General features: G+C 46.0%; 1 protein-coding gene across 16 annotated transcripts in view; it reads left to right on the top strand.

Moving 5' to 3' along the window:
- DLG2 (discs large MAGUK scaffold protein 2) overlaps positions 1 to 19,125 on the top strand; it is a 1,711,631-nt gene that overhangs the window by 1,130,825 nt on the left and 561,681 nt on the right. For 14 of the 16 annotated variants that reach the window (XM_068266685.1, XM_068266688.1, XM_068266687.1 and 11 more), the window contains 2 exons: positions 1,533 to 1,628; positions 9,423 to 9,473. In XM_068266685.1, the coding sequence (XP_068122786.1) occupies positions 1,533 to 1,628; positions 9,423 to 9,473 (147 nt within the window). Of the gene's footprint in view, positions 1 to 1,532; positions 1,629 to 6,137; positions 6,304 to 9,422; positions 9,474 to 19,125 lie in introns of those variants that run through there. The other 2 variants (XM_068266686.1, XM_068266699.1) reach the window with 2 other exon arrangements.

Consider the following 19,125-nt stretch of genomic DNA (forward strand, 5'->3'; position numbering starts at 1 on the left):
GCAGCCCTTCTTCACTGTTAATGGCAGGGTTCTTAAACTTAGCGTAGCTGGTTACTGGGTGACTGGGATTAATATTCAGAAAGGTGGGAGGAGCCTAAAAATGGCAATCAAAAATCACATGTCACTTTTCAAGGAGAATATTAAAATTGCTGCCATTCTTGCACTTATGGCACAAGCCTCAAACCTGGTACAGTTGGTCATTGGGTCACTGGGGTTCAAATTCAGAAAAGGGGACAGAGTAACAAACGGTGAATCAGATTTGTTTCATTTCATGGGAAAATACAAATTATTGATGCCAAGGACCCCAGAGCTCACAAACTTGGTCATTGAGTAGTGACTTTGTGTCCAGGTTACAAAAAGTGGGCGGAGCCAAAAACAAATTTCACTGGGAAAGTGTAAACTGCAGCCCTTCTTACACTGTTTATGGCAGGGTTCACAAACTTTGCCCAGATGGTTACTGAGTGACTGAGATTAATATTCAGGGAAGTGGGTGGAGCCTATAATAGCCAATCAAAATTCACCTGTTGATTTTTAAGTGGAATATTTAAATTGCTGCCATTTTTACACTGTTAATAGCAGATGCCTCAAACTTGCTACAGTTGGTCATTGGGTGACTGGGGTTCAAATGCTGGAGAGGGGCGGAGCCACAAACGGCCTATCTGATTTGTTTAATTTCTATGGGAATATACAAATTATTGATGCCAAGGACCCCAAATCTCACAAACTTAGTCATTGAGTGTTTGTGCATTAGGGTTAGAAAGTGGGCGGAGCCCACACCAGTCAAATACATACCCGGGCAACGCCGGATCATCAGTGGGTGGAGGCAAATACAAATTTCACTGGGAAAATGTAAACTGCAGCCATTCTTACATTGTTAATGGCAGGGTTTTTAAACTTTGCACAGTTGGTCACTGGGTGACTGGGATTAATATTCAGAAAAGTGGGTGGAGCCTACAAAATTAGGCTCCACCTATTGCTTTTCAAGGGGAATATTTAATTGCTACCATTCTTAAACTGGTAATGGCACAGGCCTCAAACCTGGTACAGTTGGTTATTGGGTGACTTGGGTTCAAATTCAGAAAAGGGTGTGGAGCCACAAACAGCCAATCTGATTTTTTCATTTCAATGCAAATTATTGATACCAAAGACAGCAAAGCTCACAAACGTGGTCATTAAGTAATTGTGTGTTAGGGTTAGAAAAGTATGCAGAGCCAACACCAGCCAAATACATACGCGGGCAACGCCGGGCAATCAGCTAGTACACAATACTATTGCATTAAGTTTGTATGAAAGATTGACTATCATTACTGATCAAGTGCAGGCTGACACTCCCGTTTAGTACAGTTAGCAACTCTTTGCAGTGGTTGATGTTTGGAAACACAGTGAAATTATTTTTTCAACTAGGATAGAACTGTTTTTTTTCTCCTTCAACAAAAGTGGAATTTTATATCACTGTGTCTGTTTTATAGAATCTTGATTACAATGTGGTTGAAGCTTTTTTTGTAAATACATTACACTTGTTTTGTTTTTAGGCCAGTCCTGCCCCAATCATCGTGAACACAGACACCTTGGACACCATCCCCTACGTCAGCTACACCCCTTTCCATGAGAACACGGTAAGACACAGTGTAAGTCAACTCTTTTCTACCTTTCCACCTGTTGTCATTGGTTGTCAGTGTAACTCTGTGTTGTGATGTCATGTTATGTGGGATACATGTGGAGTTCTGAGTTTCTCTGTGTGGACAAAAACTGGATGCAGACCTATAAAAAGAGATGATACACTCTTTCCGCAAGGACAATTCATGGAAAGGCATGTGATTTATCAGATGACCATTTGTGTCTTCCATTGGCCTACACTGTTAATTTGGGTTTCCCAAAATTGAATTTATACTATAATACATCATTAATTGTGAGCTTTCCTAAGGACAGACAGTGACATGACTATGTATTCTGTAAAGTGCTGCAGAAGGTGTCAATGCTATATAAATACATAATAATATGGTAGGGCATTACACTATGACTATGGTAGGATTAGATTGTGAGCTCCTCTGAGGACAGTCAGTGACATAACTGTGTACTCTGTAGTAAAGTGCTGCAGAAGATGTCAGTGCTATATGAATAAATAATAATAATATTTTTGAACATTAGACTATGACTATGGTAGGGGTTAGATTGTGAGCTCCTCTGAGGACAGTCAGTGACATGACTGTGTACTCTGTAGTAAAGTGCTGCAGAAGATGTCAGTGCTATATAAATACATAATAATACTATGGTAGGACATTAGACTATGACTATGGTAGGATTAGATTGTGAGCTCCTCCGAGTACAGCCAATGACATGACTATGTACTCTGTACAGTGCTGCAGAAGATACATGTGCCACAAAACCAATGGGGGCCCCGGTAGAAGTATACTGCCGGGGCTCCTTATTGGTTTGAAAGCGTTCAATAGGAATCCTCCCGCCCCATGAAGACCTAGACTACCACCAAATTTACTCAAATTTTCTTAAGAACCCCCCATGTGCATCATAGCCTGGAAATAATATGCGAACTGCAATAGTTGGATCCAAGTAGGCCAAAGCAGCCCATTCATTAACAAACATTAAAACAAAAGGAGAATTACACCGAAAACAGGACTGAAAACATTAGAGAGGCAGGTCTGTGGGATCCCCAAACACCACAAAACACAGCCAGTAACCAGCCCTAGAAGCAACGCCTTCTTAGGGACATCTCTGCGCTATCACCGGGTAAACGTTCCCACCAGAAAACTTGAAGTATCTACAGGTGGATTGCAACATAGGCAAGTCTGCTCGACCCACAACTTGAACATTGCCAACTACCTCCCCTGAAGACCCCCCCCCAGCTGCAGTCCCACACACACACAACTAAACCTAGAAAAGATTACATTGCCATAAAATAAATAACCCTAGCTTACAGGAAAGAACGTATTCCACTAAAGAGGGTTGTAAAAACCACGCAACATCTCCGCCCCTATATAGCAAAACCCCAGGTATATGGCACTAGCTGGGTTCACCTGATGCCGGATGCATGTACTTTCTGGTTGTTTGAGCAAGCCGAAAAAGTCCCCTCCCTCCCCATGCAGCTTAAAATACTTACTGAGCCTCTTGGCACCGCCTTCTAATCCTCCCCCCCCCCCCCCGCTCCACCCGTAGCTCCTAGCAGTTGCTTTGCGCCACCCGGAGCCTTGGTGAGTATTTTATGAGTTGCAACTCCACCCCCCCCCCTCAAAAGCACTGTTCCCGTTATCCCCTCAGGCGTGCCAGTTAGTTGAGACTTCCAGTTGCCTGAGTTCCATTTAACAGGGATTTTGCTGTATAAAGTGAGTAACCTCTCCCATTCTACCTCCCAATACCAATCTCCTGACTTCCTGCAAGTTGATCCCAAAGTTTTAATTTCTGCCCAACAAGGGCCTAACATGTGCTAGAACTGCCAATCCTCTCCCCTTCAGGCAGCCAATGTCACGATGGTGACCTTCTATCCTAGCCCAGACACATGCAGGGGGGAAGGGGGGACTCTGGGTGCCCAAGCAAAAACTCATAAAAAGGCCCCTTTGGCTGTGAAAAATAAGCCCCACCCCTGGCCATGATAAGCTCCACCCACCACCCTCAGGAAGCTCCTCCCCATCTGGCACACTTTGGAGAAAGAGGTCCTATACAGGATTCCTAGTGTAATCATCCTTGCAGCTGTGGAGGGGGGACCGTGCGGCCACTGGTGACAGGTCCGACTGACTCCACACCATTAAATGCAGCCAGCACTTCTGTGACTGAAAGTGTGTCTAGCGAAGGGGCTCGGGGGTGTGGTTTGGGACAGGAGAGCCGTGGGGGGGAGGCTGAAGGTCACATGCCACTGCATGGCAAGGGGGATGGGTGGAAGGTACCCCACCACTTGTTAGTACTACTGTGCATTTTTTTTTTTTGGGGGGGGGGGTGAGGCCCCTTTTTTAAATTTGAGCATCCCCCACTTAGGGACCCTCTGCACGGCCCTGTCCTAGCCTGTTGCCTGGTCAGGCCTAACTTACTAATTGGTGGATCGGGAGGTGCCATATACTGTAGATAGAGCACTCAGACTTTCCAATGAGATGTGTTTTAGCTGCATAGTCCATGTTTGTGTCGGTAGTATCAACAGGATGATTACCTAAACTGCAGTATAGTTACACAACCACAAGATGGCACTGTCTGTAAGATCTCTATAGTTTTGTTATTTCCTGTATTCACTCTGTGTCCCTCTCTGTTCTAAGTAAGCAGCATTTCCTGATGGTGGTGTATGTTTTATCTCTGCATGTCTTTCTTCAATAAAGAGTTATAAAATGTTATACTGGGTGCCTATCTGTGTGTACAGAACACTCTTCTCCATCTGTTTGTTTCACAGGAAGTCCTGTTATAAGCTATTAGGTAATACTGTTCGATCTGAACCCGGAGTTGTGCTTTAATACATTTTGTATTCACTGATCAATAGTGTTAGTAGTTTACAACAAACGCTCTCCTGTTTTCAGGGCAAACGATGAATAATGAATGATCTCCCTTTGCTGTGCAGCTAATGGGCCTCTTCTGCTGGGAATCTTCTGCACTGTCAGCTGTTTGGTAATGGCGCGGTATGTCAGTGCGCCGCTGCTGATTACAAATGAGATTAAGAGTGAAATTAATGGGCTGGGATGGTCAGAGTGGCTGCAGAATTAAAGTGCACCTGTCAGGGTTAGCAGCCTTTGTAAACAGACCCTGCTGCTACCTTGTTACACGTACTGCATGTATCTCTGCAGGAACTTAAAGGAAATCTTAAAGAGACTCTATAACAACAAAAACCTCCCCTGGGGGGTACTCACCTCGGGTGGGGGAAGCCTCCGGATCCTAATGAGGCTTCCCACGCCGTCCTCTGTCCCACGGGGGTCTCGCCGCAGCCCTTGCGTCACGGCTGTACGGAGGGCTACAGCGAGACCCCCGAGGGATGCAGGACGGCGTGGGAAGCCTCATTAGGATCCTGAGGCTTCCCCCACCCGAGGTGAGTACCCCCCAGGGGCCGTTTTGTCGCTACAGTTCCTCTTTAAGTCATTTTGCAAAAATTATTTGAACTTACCAGGAGGCTCTTGCAGTGCCCTGGAGTCCTCCCGTGCCCACGAGGCCAGTCCAAGCCCCTCCAGTCTGCAGTGGCGACTCCTGTTAATTAAGCTGGCCAGCCACACGCCTTCTCATCGCGCTCCCGTGGTCGGGAGAGTTCTGAGCATGCGCAGTATACGAAAATCACTACTGCGCATGCTCAGAGCACTCCCAGCTACGGGAGCACGATCACATGCACAGTAGCCGCTGACTGGCAGCGACTCGCCAGTTTTGCAGGGGGTTGCCGCTTCTGGCCGGAGGGACTTGGACCAACGTCATGGACACAGGAGGACTCCAGAAGCAAGAATCTCCCAGGTAAGTTAAAATCATTTTTGCAGATTGTCTTAAAGGGAACCTGAACCGAGTAAAATTATTTAAAATAAACACACGATGTACCTGCAAACGAATATTGCATACTTTCCTCGCCCTCTGTACCTCTCAGAAGCTCACCATTTTCTTTTGACTAGGATTCCTTCCAGTTCTGACAATATTTTGTCAGAAATGAAATATATCAGTTGCTGTCAGTTATATATCAGTTGCTGTCAGTTATAACTGAAAGGACAACTGATGTGTGAGGTGATGTCCATGTTTCCCTATTGCTCAAGTAGGCAATATTACAGTTTAACAGTGTGCTGACCAGGAAGCTGTTATAGGGTAATGGCCATTTTTAAAATGGAGAATGGAGAATTCCAATGATCACAGTGGACAAACAGGACGCAGGAGAGGAGAAAGAGATTGAGGAGTAGGCTACATGGGAGGTAAGTATGACCTGTGTATGGTTATTTTGACTTTTCATTTTCAGTTCAGGTTTGTTTTAAGTGTCCCTTTAAGTATGCTTCATACTGCTGCTGCCTTGTTACAGGTACTTCCTATGTCACCTGCCTCTTTCTCCCCCCTCACCTCCTCCATAATAGAGTCCACACATACTCAGCTGAGCTAAGACAGCAGTGGGATGGTGCTTTCCGGGGCTGCAGGTTGTAGCTGTGCTAGATAGCCTGCCCCGGGAGAAGAGGCTCTCGCTGTTGATGGATGCCTGTAGCGAGTTCCTCCCTCCCATCCCTTATGCATTGGTTCCATTTGATCCAGCTGCTGATTGCCGTGTTTACATCAGCAGGGATCTCTGATTCTCAGCTCAGCTTTGTTGTTGTCATGGTGACTGGCACCGAGCACTGCTGGAACTCGAGGGAGCTTGCGGTGAGTGACTGCTGACACTAATTTCTGGAGGGGGGGTTGTCCAGCTTTGATACATTTCCTACTGCCAAATGCTCCTCTTGTTTTTGATCTGTTCTGCCTATACAGTGTTTTAGATCATCTTTGATACCAATCTGAAGTTTATATTGGTGCCAGACATGAGCCCCGCATGGTTTAGTTGCCTGCCAGCCTCTGCAAAATGTGTGCTACTGCTCACCTCTTGTTAGTGAGGATGTAGTTCTCTGGGTACAGAGGCGGGCTGGATTTCTGTATTGGCCACAAAGGCTATGGCCCTAGGCGGTTCCTGCCCAAGGGGGAGTGGCTGCACATGAAAAGGGGTTGCAAAATATGGAAGAGAAGCCTGGAAATTGTAAAGGGAGGCTGAAAATGGGAACAAACATATAGAAGAGCATAAATGATACCCAAGAAGCTGCACATGAGAGCGAGGGAGTGCTGTACATAGATGTTATACATGGAAGAGGGGGCTGGACATGGAGTGGGAGGGGCACTGTTCATGGATAGATAACAATATAAACGTTGACCTAAGGGCAGAAAATATGTAAATCTGATATGGAGGAGGCGGCCACTAGTTAGAGAGGGTATAGAAGCATTAAAGTGACACTGAATTGATAGAAAAAAAAATCATGATATAATGAATTGGTTGTGTAATATAATTAATAGAACATTCGTTGCGAAGAAAATAATGTCATATTTTCAGGTACAGTATGTAGCTTTTTGTATAACATTGCATCATGCTCTAATAATTGCAGTTTCCACAATACACTCAGCATTTTAAAGAATTTCACAGAGCAGGCTAATGATCCTTTGAACTTTTCTCTGCAGAAAAACCTTAAACAAAGAAGAAACAATGGGAGACAGAGATAAGTGCTTCAAAATACAGTGTTGTCCATGACTTTACAAAGTCACAGAGCTCAGAGAAGCACTTTTGCCTAGATAACAACTGAAGTTTCCAAACTTTTCCTGTACTGGAATCCATATGAGACTCAAATCTGTGCTCCTAATGTTTTATTTCTTAGCTGTACTACACATACAAATCATTATCTCATAAGTTTATTTTCACTTCAGGTTCCCTTTAAGCGCAGGGGGGAAGAACTGTTTATTGGCAAATGGGAACAGAGTGTGGACGTTGCACTGATACCAGTGAATTGGGCGCAGATTGAGCAAAATGTCTCAACCTGGAGGGAGATGTAATTTGGGGTCTGGCGATTGCAGATTCCCAAAATACTGTTACACGCCCCGCGCAGCATGACATTGCTACTATGACTGCGGCCAGCTTCGGTGCTGAGCGCCAAAATGACCTGATTCGAGGTTCATGGGCAGGAAACTATGGGTCCAGTCCAAGTGGATGAAGGTCACAGTTGGTACAGAGGGTAGGAGTACAATAGGCACAGACCACACTGAAGCATTAGGTCCCTTTTGGCGGGTGACCATGAGGGTACACACAGAAGAGATGGGAGCACAGGGCTCACACAATACAGAATCACAGGGTATGGCTGGAGAGGGACACTGGATAACATACAGGAGCACTAGGGCTACTATGCTACCTGCTTCACCCCCACAGCCACATTCCTATAGTTATGTTATGTAATAAGCATCCTAGATACTGTATTCCCAGAAGCGTGACTGCCCGCCCTGACTTATAACGTGACAGCACAGCACAGATGGGTTGTGTGACACAGATACTGCGTTCTGTCTGGGGGATTCATTAGCAAGTGTTCTGGCACATCGCGGCCCTCTGACTCTCTGCTCTTGTAAATAGGTGTGATTTAACCCTTTCCAACCTCTTTTCGCGATCACCCACTTATTTCTTTCCAGTGTGCTGGCTGGGGGGACGTGAATGATCGTAAAAAAATCGCGGTGGCGGTAGTGATCCGGACAGTCTGTACTGCTTGCTCTTGAGCAAGGAGGCGGGCAAGCATCAGGAGAAGAGGGCGGCGCCAGCTCACGTGCTGTTGCTCCACCCCCTTCAATGCACCCCAGCGTAAACTCTTTACTACGTTGTGCTGGAGGGGGATACAAATGTCGCATCTACAGCAAGCCCAAGTGCGCTGATTTAATATTTATGTTACGTAGCGCAGTAGCGCGATCAGATTGTAGGACTTAGTCCAACACTTTGATCTGAAGGGGTTGACAGAAAATCGGTATTGTGACAGTAGCTGAAATGGTATACTCACCATGTGGGCTTCCCCAGGAGGCAGCCACTTGTTCGGACATGTGGGGAAGTAATGTTCCCACTCACCCTTTGTATAAATTGTTGCTGTCACAGCTTAAAAAAGTAGGTCTCCACATGACCTTGTGTGATGAGTTCCCTTTGCAGGCAGGCCCGGTCCCCCCATGATGCCAAGTGAGGCAACTTCCTTAAGCGGCAGAAGTCTGGGGGCAGCACCAGGCAGAAACAGAGTGCCTGCCAACCTATAATGGGGCAACTGTACCTAGCTCCCAACACTGGGGCACCTATAACTGGCTACCTACCTATACTGAGGGTGTTTTTTAGGGGCCTCACCACAGCTATAACATGCGGTGCAAATTGTTGGGTGCTGTGCCATCATTCCAGTTCGGGGGAGGGGATGGGGGGCGCATCCTCACAAGTTTGCCTCAGGCAGCAAAAAGTCTAGAACCGGTTGTGTCTGTAGGATCACTATTGTAAAACTGTAAATAGCTGGCACCACAACCCCTCCTATCCCGGCATGATTGATGACCTGATGAAGCTGTTTATACTGCGAAACACGTGGTCCTAAGAGCAAATTAAGTAAAAAGGTTTTTTTCTTATTTCATGTGAACCACCACCTTTCAGGTAAGATCTGTTTACTATCTAAACTATTTTTGAGTACCAGTTTGAAATATTTTATATTTTGGGTGCCTTCAGCTTTGGGTGCCTTCACCAGGAGCAGCCTATACTTCTGTGCGAGGTGTTTGCAGCACTTCAACTTAGGGGAGATGATAAGTTTACAAAGTTAATATTCTACATAAGAAACCATTCAAGGTGTGCATCCCCTTTAATGTGTATTTCCTGTATAGAAGTTTAGCTTTCTATGTTTTAGTGCTATACAGCATCATCATATGACCATGTTTTTTTTTTTCTCTTTTTTTTCTTCCTATAGATCAACGGATCAGAAATTGAATATGAATTTGAAGAGATCACATTGGAGCGGGTAAGTCCAATTTAATTCTTTCAAGTGAACTTGAGTGGGCTATGGAAGCCACCATTGCTCATCTCCTTTTAAAATTTGTGAGTTTCGAAACTATTCCACTGACTGACTGCTGACTTCTCTTTAAATCACTTGGAACCAATATATATTTTTTTGTTGCTTCCACCTGTCCTCTCCGGTCCCCTCTTAATAAGGGTAAAGGGAGAGAGTGTTGATAGTGGGAAAGGCCATCCAAACTGTTTTAAAACAATAATTTTGTGCCATTGTTGTAACTGTGTATTGGCTTAATATGCCAACAGACCAAAAATACTTTAAAAATAATTCTGGGGTGCTGAGTCTACAGAGATCAATTCTGAGACACTCCTGTATAGAATATGTATTGCCTGAAGAAGCAGGTTTTTCTTGCGAAACGCGTCATGGGTTTATACCCAAATAAAAACATGTTTTTGCTATGAAGGAGATCGTTTGTGTCCTACCTCTAGAGCATACATTTCAAACTGAGCCATCAAATTGGACCCACGAGTTTCCCCACTTTGCATTATGTTTGGCCCTCTCTAGACCACAAGGAAAGTTATATAGGAGGTGAAGCTCTAGCTCACCAGGGAACCCATATGAGGGAGGGGGGAAGCACTAAACAGCAGGGGACGATATAAGGGGGGGGGGTCACAAGACCCTAAGGAACTGTTTAGGAGTGTGAGGAGGTGACCACTAGACACCAAAAAACTCTTCAGTGGTGGGAAGGGGATCACTAGACACCAGGAAACTGTATAGGGGAGAGAGGGGGCTGTCACGCGCTAAATAAATGTAGAGGGGATGGAGGGAGGACCACCAAACACCAAGGAACTGTATAGGGGAGGAAAGGGGTCACACATTAGGGAACTATGTAGAGGGGAAAGGGGGTCACAAGATGCCACGAAACTGTACAGGGGAGGGAGAGGGCCACCAGACACTAGGGAAATGTAGAAGGGAGGAAGGACCACTAAACAGGAAACTGTAGAGGGGAGTGAGGGAAGACCACTAGCCACCAGGGAACTATATAGGAGAGGAAAGATCACTAGACACCAGGGAACTATATAGGGGAGGTAGGAAGGACCACTAGACACCAGGGAACTGTATAGGAGAGGAAGGACCACTAGACACCAGGGAACTGTATAGGAGAGGAAAGACCACTAGACACCAGGGAACTGTATAGGGGAAGAAGGAGGGCCACTAGACACCAGGGAACTATATAGGGGAGGTAGGAAGGACCACTAGACACCAGGGAACTGTATAGGAGAGGAAGGACCACTAGACACCAGGGAACTGTATAGGAGAGGAAGGACCACTAGATACCAGGGAACTGTATAGGGGAAGGAGGAGGGCCGCTAGACACCAGTGAACTGTATAGGGGAGGTAGGAAGGACCCCCAATACCACTGTATTGGGGGGTGCACTAGACACCAGGAAACTGAATCGCGGAGGGAGGGGGCCACGAGACACTAGGGAACTGTAGAGGGGAGAGAGCAGGGCTGTTTCTTGGGCAGTGCGGGCAGGGCGACCGCACTGGGAGCAGACCAGCAAGTAGATGAAGGGGGGCGCAGGCAGAAGGATATTACCACTAGGGAGCTGGTGACGCGCGGTGCAGCCAAATGGAAGAAGAAAGAAGATTACTAGCGCGATCATCTACCTTGACCCCTCCTAGGCTGCCTGCGTCAGACTTGAAGTCATCATCATGTCACCACCACGAGATGACACCTGATGTCATGTAGCGGTACTACAGGCTGTGAGTGCGCGGCACCCATGGAGGAGTCTGCTTTCCGGGCTCTCCTCGCCTGGGTGTTTTCCTGCTTCTTCCTGGATGAGCGGCTGGTCACTAGAAAGTAGGCAGATCTACTTGTGAAATGTGGCTGTGTGACTGTCCCTAAAGAGTAAGGGTTCCCGAGTCCACGGGGGTGGGGGGAAGGGGGCGCAATTTTTACACCCTCGCCCTGGGTGCAATTTAGCCTAGAAACTGCCCTGGGAGAGAGGACCATTAAACACCTGGGAACTGTAGAGGGGAGAGAGGACCACTAGACTCCAGGGAACTGTATAGTGAAGGGTGAAGGCATTAAACACCAGAGAACTGTAAAGAGGAGCAAGGAGGGCTGCTAAGGAACTGTAGAGGGGGGAAAGGGAGGCCATTAGACACCATGGAAATTGTATAAGAGAAAGGAGTTGGCCACTAGTTATTGGGATTGGCCCATTACTTGGTGCCAATGTTCAATTCCGTCCCACTTTTTATTTAAGTTTGCCACCCCTGCCCTAGTGTTAAGTCCACCGCTACCTCCCTTTTTAAGCTGATATGATATGGCAGTAGTTTGAAAGGAATATTTTAACCACTTAAGTACCAGCGGTCTCTGCCCCCTTAAGGACCAGAGACTGCTGGTACCAGAAACGGCGTAACACCGATGAATAACTATGAATCGCCACACATACCCGCCACAATCGCTGTCACCGACGCACGTCAGGAACCTGGGCCACCCACTCTGCCATCTGTATGACGGCAGAGTTCCTGTGAGCCGGTCAGGAGCCGCTTTCATTGGCTCCTGACCCTGCCTATCAATGTAAGCCAATGGAAGTTGCTTACGTTGATAGACATGGTCAGGAGACAGTGAAATCATCTCCTGACCGGCTCACAGGGCTCTGACGTCATAGAGACAGCAGAGTGGGTGAGCTGTGGTAGGGAGATAGTGGCGAGATCGTCGGTAGCGACGAAAGCAGCGAGAACGCGCGGCATCAGTGTATTGAAATCTACACCCTGGCGGCCAGATAGCCATCAAAACAGGGTGTAGATTTCAATCAGCACAGTCCTAAAGTAGTTAATAAATTCTCATAGCAAAAGGAAGCGTTATGGTCGAAACACTGTACGACATATGGCCAGCTTATAAGAAAGTGTTACTTTTCATTGAAAGAAACTGCAGTCCGTTGTCTGCAGCCCAATATATTACACAGGTCTATTTTAAAGTGCTTAGTATTGTTTTTTTATATTCCTATAAATTTCCCTCATTCAACTGTGTTTTTAACATAAGCTGGTAGACAGGGGTGTGAAATCTTGCTGCCAGTCAATTGGCTTGTGCAGGCGTTGCAAGTCGTACAAATGGTTCCTGCTGTTTGCAGCTGATTACTCATGCAGCAGAGTGGGATTTTATGAGCAATCCCCACTTTAAAAAGAACTCTGTTCCAAAGAAGTGTCACAGGAGTAACAAGCTGGAGTCGTTGTGACTCATTTTTTAACACCTGCATGAGCCCACTGACTGGCAGAAAATGTAGATACTCTCGTTAGCCATTCTCTATTTTGCTCAAAGGATACATGAGGTGAAAAAAAATAATGCATCGTTAATTACCTGGTGCTCCTTCCACCCCCTAGAGGTCTCTGTGTCCCTCACTGCAGTTCCATGCGCGCACTTACACAGAATCGGCCACTACAGAGGAGACGGTGAAAGAGCGGATGAGAATGGAACTGTGGCAAGGGACACATAGACTTCAAGGGGCTTGGGGAACCCCCAGGTAAGTAAAGAAGCATTCTTTTTTTGCCTCATTGCCTCATCAGGTGCGTAACTAGACATCACTGGGCCTACCCCCCCCCCCCCCCGCCCAGCTGTGGTTGCTGGAGGGGAGAGTGCTGATGGTAACCCTAAGTGAAGAAGGGGGGGAGTTGAGCCACCCTCCCCACTGCTGTTTGTGCCTTCTGCTCCCCCTTACTATGCTGCGTTCCTCTTGCCCCTAAAAGTGGCCCTGGAGGGCCCCAAAGCCAGAACCCCCCCCCCCCATGCTTCTCCCCATAAGGACCCCCCTGCATCCCTTGCCGGCTCTATTGTTATGCCCCTGCGCCTCATGTATCCTTTAATGTCAGTTTGGGAAATTGTTAAAATACTGTCCACTGCCACAATACACAATTCTGTGTGTCCATTGCCATAATACATAATGCTGAGTGTCCACTCCCATAATACACAGTACTGAGTGCCCACTGCCATAATACACAATTCTGTGTGTCCATTGCCATAATACATAATTCTGAGTGTCCACTTCCATAATGCACAATTCTGTGTGTCCATTGCCATAATACATAATTCTGAGTGTCCACTGCCATAATACATAATTCTGAGTGTCCACTGCCATAATACACAGTTCGGAGTGTCCACTGCCATAATACATAATTCTGAGTGTCCACTGCCATAATACATAATTCTGAGTGTTCACTGCCATAACACACAATTCTGAGAGTCCACTGCCGTAACACACAATTCTGAGTGTCCACTGCCGTAACACACAATTCTGAGTGTCCACTGCCGTAACACACAATTCTGAGTGTCCACTACCGTAACACACAATTCTGAGTGTCCACTGCCGTAACACACAATTCTGAGTGTCCACTGCCGTAACACACAATTCTGAGTGTCCACTGCCATTATACATAATTCTGAGTGTCCACTGCCATAATACACAGTTCTGAGTGTCCACTGCCATAATACATAATTCTGTGTGTCCACTTCCATAACACACAATTCTGAGTGTCCACTGCCATAACACACAATTCTGAGTGTCCACTGCCATAACACACAATTCTGAGTGTCCAGTAGCAACCGCTGCTCCAGCTTACACTCCAGGAACTCAGATCAGAAGGACCCACAGCCGCTACCGCTAGAGGCTAGTGCGATCCAAACAAGACAGAGCGATTCTCTATCAACCGCCGCTGGCGACAGCGCAATCGCGACAGACAAGACAGGACAGAATAGGCAGTACAAATTATACACAAACTGAATGAATGCATGCAAATTCCTCAGCAGCAGAGCAGGTCTGAAACTTGCAAAGCAAAGACAGGTCTTTTCCAGAGACTTAAGGAATGGTCAAACAGCTGTCTGTCTGTGCAGACAGCTGAGCGGATCATTACAACATCATTCTGAGTGTCCACTGCCATAATACATCATTCTGAGTGTCCACTGCCATAATACATAATGCTGAGTGGCCACTGCCATAACACACAATTCTGAGTGTCCACTGCCATAACACACAATTCTGAGTGTCCACTGCCATAACACACAATTCTGAGTGTCCACTGCCATAATACACAATTCTGTGTGTCCACTTCCATAATACACAATTCTGTGTGTCCACTTCCATAACACACAATTCTGAGTGTCCACTGCCATAACACACAATTCTGTGTGTCCGCTGCCATAACACACAATTCTGAGTGTCCACTTACATAATACATAATTCTGAGTGTCCACTTACATAATACATAATTCTGAGTGTCCACTGCCATAACACACAATTCTGAGTGTCCACTGCCATAATACACAATTCTGTGTGTCTACTTCCATAACACACAATTCTGAGTGTCCACTGCCATAATACATAATTCTGAGTGTCCACTTACATAACACACAATTCTGAGTGTCCACTTCCATAACACACAATTCTGAGTGTCCACTGCAATAATGCACAATTCTTAGTGTCCACTGCCATGATACACAATTCTGAGTGTCCACTGCCATAACACACAATTCTGAGTGTCCACTGCCATAATACACAATTTTGAGTGTCCACCGCAATAATGCACAATTCTGAGTGTCCACTGTCATAATACACAATTCTGAGTGTCCACTGCCATGATGCACAATTCTGAGTGTCCACTGCTATAATACACAGTTCTGAGTACCCACTGCCATAATACACAATTCTGAGTGCCCACTACCATAACACACAGTTCTGAGTGTCCACTGCCATAATGCACAATTCTGAGTGTCCACTGCCTGATGCACAATTCTGAGTGTCCACTACCATAATACACAGTTCTGAGTGTCCACTGCCATACTACATAATTCTGAGTGTCCACTGCCATGATGCACAGTTCTGAGTGTCCACTGCCATAATACACAGTTCTGAGTGTCCACTGCCATAATACATAATTCTGAGTCTCCACTGCCATAATACATAATTCTGAGTGCCCACTAGAGTTGGGCCGAACGGTTCGCCTGCGAACGGTTCCATGCGAACTTCAGTGGTTCGCGTTCGCGTCCCGCAGGCGAACCTTTGCGGAAGTTCGGTTCGCCCCATAATGCACATGGAGGGTCAACTTTGACCCTCTACATCACAGTCAGCAGGCCCAGTGTAGCCAATTAGGCTACACTAGCCCCTGGAGCCCCACCCCCCCTTATATAAGGCAGGCAGCGGCGGCCATTACGGTCACTCGTGTGCTGCCTGCGTTAGTGAGAGTAGGGCGAGCTGCTGCAGACTGTCTCTCAGGGAAAGATTAGTTAGGCTTAACTTGTTCCTGTCTGGCTGCATACCTGTTCTGTGAACCCACCACTGCATACCTGTGCTGTGAACCCACCACTGCATACCTGTGCTGTGAACCCACCACTGCATACCTGTGCTGTGAACCCACCACTGCATACCTGTGCTGTGAACCCACCACTGCATACCTGTGCTGTGAACCCACCACTGCATACCTGTTCAGTGAACCTGCCACTGCATACCTGTTCTGTTCAGTGGACCCGCCACTGTATACCTGTTCATTGAACCCACCACTGCATACCTGTGCTGTGAACCCACCACTGCATACCTGTTCTGTGAACCCACCACTGCATACCTGTTCAGTGAACCCGCCACTGCATACCTGTTCTGTTCAGTGGACCCGCCACTGTATACCTGTTCAGTGAACCCGCCACTGCATACCTGTTCTGTTCAGTGGACCCGCCACTGTATACCTGTTCAGTGAACCCGCCACTGCATACCTGTTCTGTTCAGTGGACCCGCCACTGTATACCTGTTCAGTGAACCCGCCACTGCATACCTGTTGTGTTCAGTGAACCTGCCACTGCATACCTGTTCTGTGAACCCGCCACTGTATACCTGTTCTGTTTAGTGAACCCGCCACTGTATACCTGTTCTGTTTAGTGAACCCGCCACTGTATACCTGTTCTGTTTAGTGAACCGCCACTGTATACCTGTTCAGTGAACCCGCCACTGCATACCTGTTGTGTTCAGTGAACCTGCCACTGCATACCTGTTCTGTTTAGTGAACCCGTCAGTGTGAAGCAGTACCTTAATTACACTACCTGATTGATGTATACACATGCAAGATGTTTGAAAGCACTTTTAGGCCTGTCATTTAGCATTCAATGTGATTTCTGCCCTTAAAACGCTGCTTTGCATCAAATCCAGATTTTTCCCGGGGACTTTTGGCATGTATCCCACTCCGCCTTGCCCCCCTCCAGGTGTTAGATCCCTTGAAACATCTTTTCCATCACTTTTGTGGCCAGCATAATTATTTTTTTTTTTTCAAAGTTCGCATCCCCATTGAAGTCTATTGCGGTTCGCGAACTTTAACGCGAACCGAACCTTCCGCGGAAGTTCGCGAACCAGGTTCGCGAACCTAAAATCGGAGGTTCGGCCCAACTCTAGTGCCCACTGCCATAATACACAATTCTGAGTGCCCACTACCATAACACACAGTTCTGAGTGTCCACTGTCATAATACACAATTCTGAGTGCCCACTGCCATAGTATTGAATCCTGAGTATCCTCTGCTATAATAAAGGAAACTGGGGGGTCACTGCCAGTATATAGGAGAAGGGTAATTGAAATCATGAGGCTAAGGTTAGTGTTAGGCATGGGAGGAATATTGTTTAAAAGTTATACACAGCTCAGAGCATAAAGTTAGTGTTTGACTTAATAAGGTGGTTTGAGATAGTTTTTGGGTAATGGTAAAGTCTGATTTAAAGGAACAGTATCGATTAACATGTTTTTTTTCAATTGAGATAGGAAATGTTTGGGAGGTGCTGCTAATTACTGGTGTATACATTGGAATCATTATCTCTTTGTTTACTGTTATCTAATTCCTTTCACACTTTTCTGAGGGAGGTCTGCTCTAATCTTACACCAAAGTGAGCCATGAGGGAGGAGGGGAAATCCCTCACAGTGCATCTGTGTGTGCAGAGAGCTCAGTCAGAGACAGGCAGAGCTTTCTCTCACAGAGAGCAGAGAAAATGTATCTTATGTGCAACATAAACATTTGTAAGTGTGTGTGTGTGTATATGTGTGTATGTGTGTGTGGAACCTGATACCTGACAGGCTTTTGATATGACTTTGCTTCAATATTACACTGTTCTTAGCATGTCAGACTGCAGAGATTCACCTATGCAAATAAGACATTCTGAACATAGCTAAAATCTACACACAAATGAATTACAACTTTTTCCACTGATATTTAACATGAAGAGTAGGAAAATGTTTACACAGCTACTTATACATTATTTGTACATTGTTATTTTAGAACACTTATTATAGTATAGGGTATTGATAGTGTTCCTTTAAGGCATTATGAAAGCTCTTTTCACCAGAAGCCAGCGTGTCACAAAGGACAACTCATACCTATAAGAAGCCCGCCTTTACGTAGAAGGAGGAGTGTATCTAGATTTGGTGGGTTGCTCTGGTGTGGGGTATATGGCTTCCTTCTTTTGGCAGAGTTTGCCAAATGTATCTATGGTGGGGGTAAGATAAGATTGGCCAATTAAAAATGGACTTAGGTAGTGACCTCCGGGCTGTATACTCTTCAAGCCAGTGCATACTGGCCCTGCGTGTGTGCGTGTGTTATCATAAATGTTATACATCTGTAACCGGACAAGACAATTCAGATTATAGAGATATGCTTTTTTTGTATAAGTATGCCTCTTTACGTTACTTTACATTATGATAAAGCTACAGTATTTAAAGAACCACTATCTAAAAAAATTAAAATTTAAATGAATGTGTACACATACTTAAAAAATACATTTCTCCCATGTAAATTGCAATATAAATTACTTTTCCCCTATGTTCCTGCCTCTTGCAGTAGGTATTACATTCTGACAGATCTGACAGGTTTTGGACCAGCCCATCTCCTCATGGGGATTCTCAGATTTTCTTTATTTTCAAAAGCACTCACTGCATGGAAGCCGGTTAGGGTTAGACGTTCTGCTGTCTGAAGCAAACTTTGTAAGGATGCACTCCCTGGCCCCTACCCCACCCCGGAAGCTACTGCCGCCAACCAGGGGTTTGGCAACATAGTAGCTGAACGTTGGCGCAATTCACAGCTGCTGCTTAAATCCAGGAGAGGATACACTCCACTACTGCTATTAACCATTGTAGCCCGAGTTCGGCAATACTATAGCTGAACTCAAATGCTCCCACTGAAAGATTTGATTAGCTCATTACATTTTTGATTATATATAATTAGCATAATTTTGTATCATAATAATTAACATAATTCTCAATCATCTCAAATGTATTTCCACCTCTATGGCAATCCCTGCTGACTAATGGTGACTTTGATACATGTAGCTGAGGGTATAGCGTGCAGCAGGCATTTTACTTACCTCCCGGGGGATCCAGGTAGCCGCTCTCCTTCCTGTTCTCCGAGGCTCTGATCACTCTGGTGAGATCACCGTCATCAATCTCACTACAGAGTTACAGCGCCACCCGGAGGACGACGGAGGGAACATTGCAGCATTGGAGCCCAGGGAGGTAAGTGAGAGCTGGGGCTGCTGCTGGCTTTCTGGCAGCATGATTCTTTCCTGATTTTTAGTGTCTGAAACCATGCTGAAAAAGACCCTGAAATCCAGAAAATAATCATAACACCAGGGAGGTTAATG

The sequence above is a fragment of the Hyperolius riggenbachi genome, chromosome 2 (genome assembly GCF_040937935.1).
Source record: "Hyperolius riggenbachi isolate aHypRig1 chromosome 2, aHypRig1.pri, whole genome shotgun sequence".
Taxonomy (NCBI): domain Eukaryota; kingdom Metazoa; phylum Chordata; class Amphibia; order Anura; family Hyperoliidae; genus Hyperolius; species Hyperolius riggenbachi.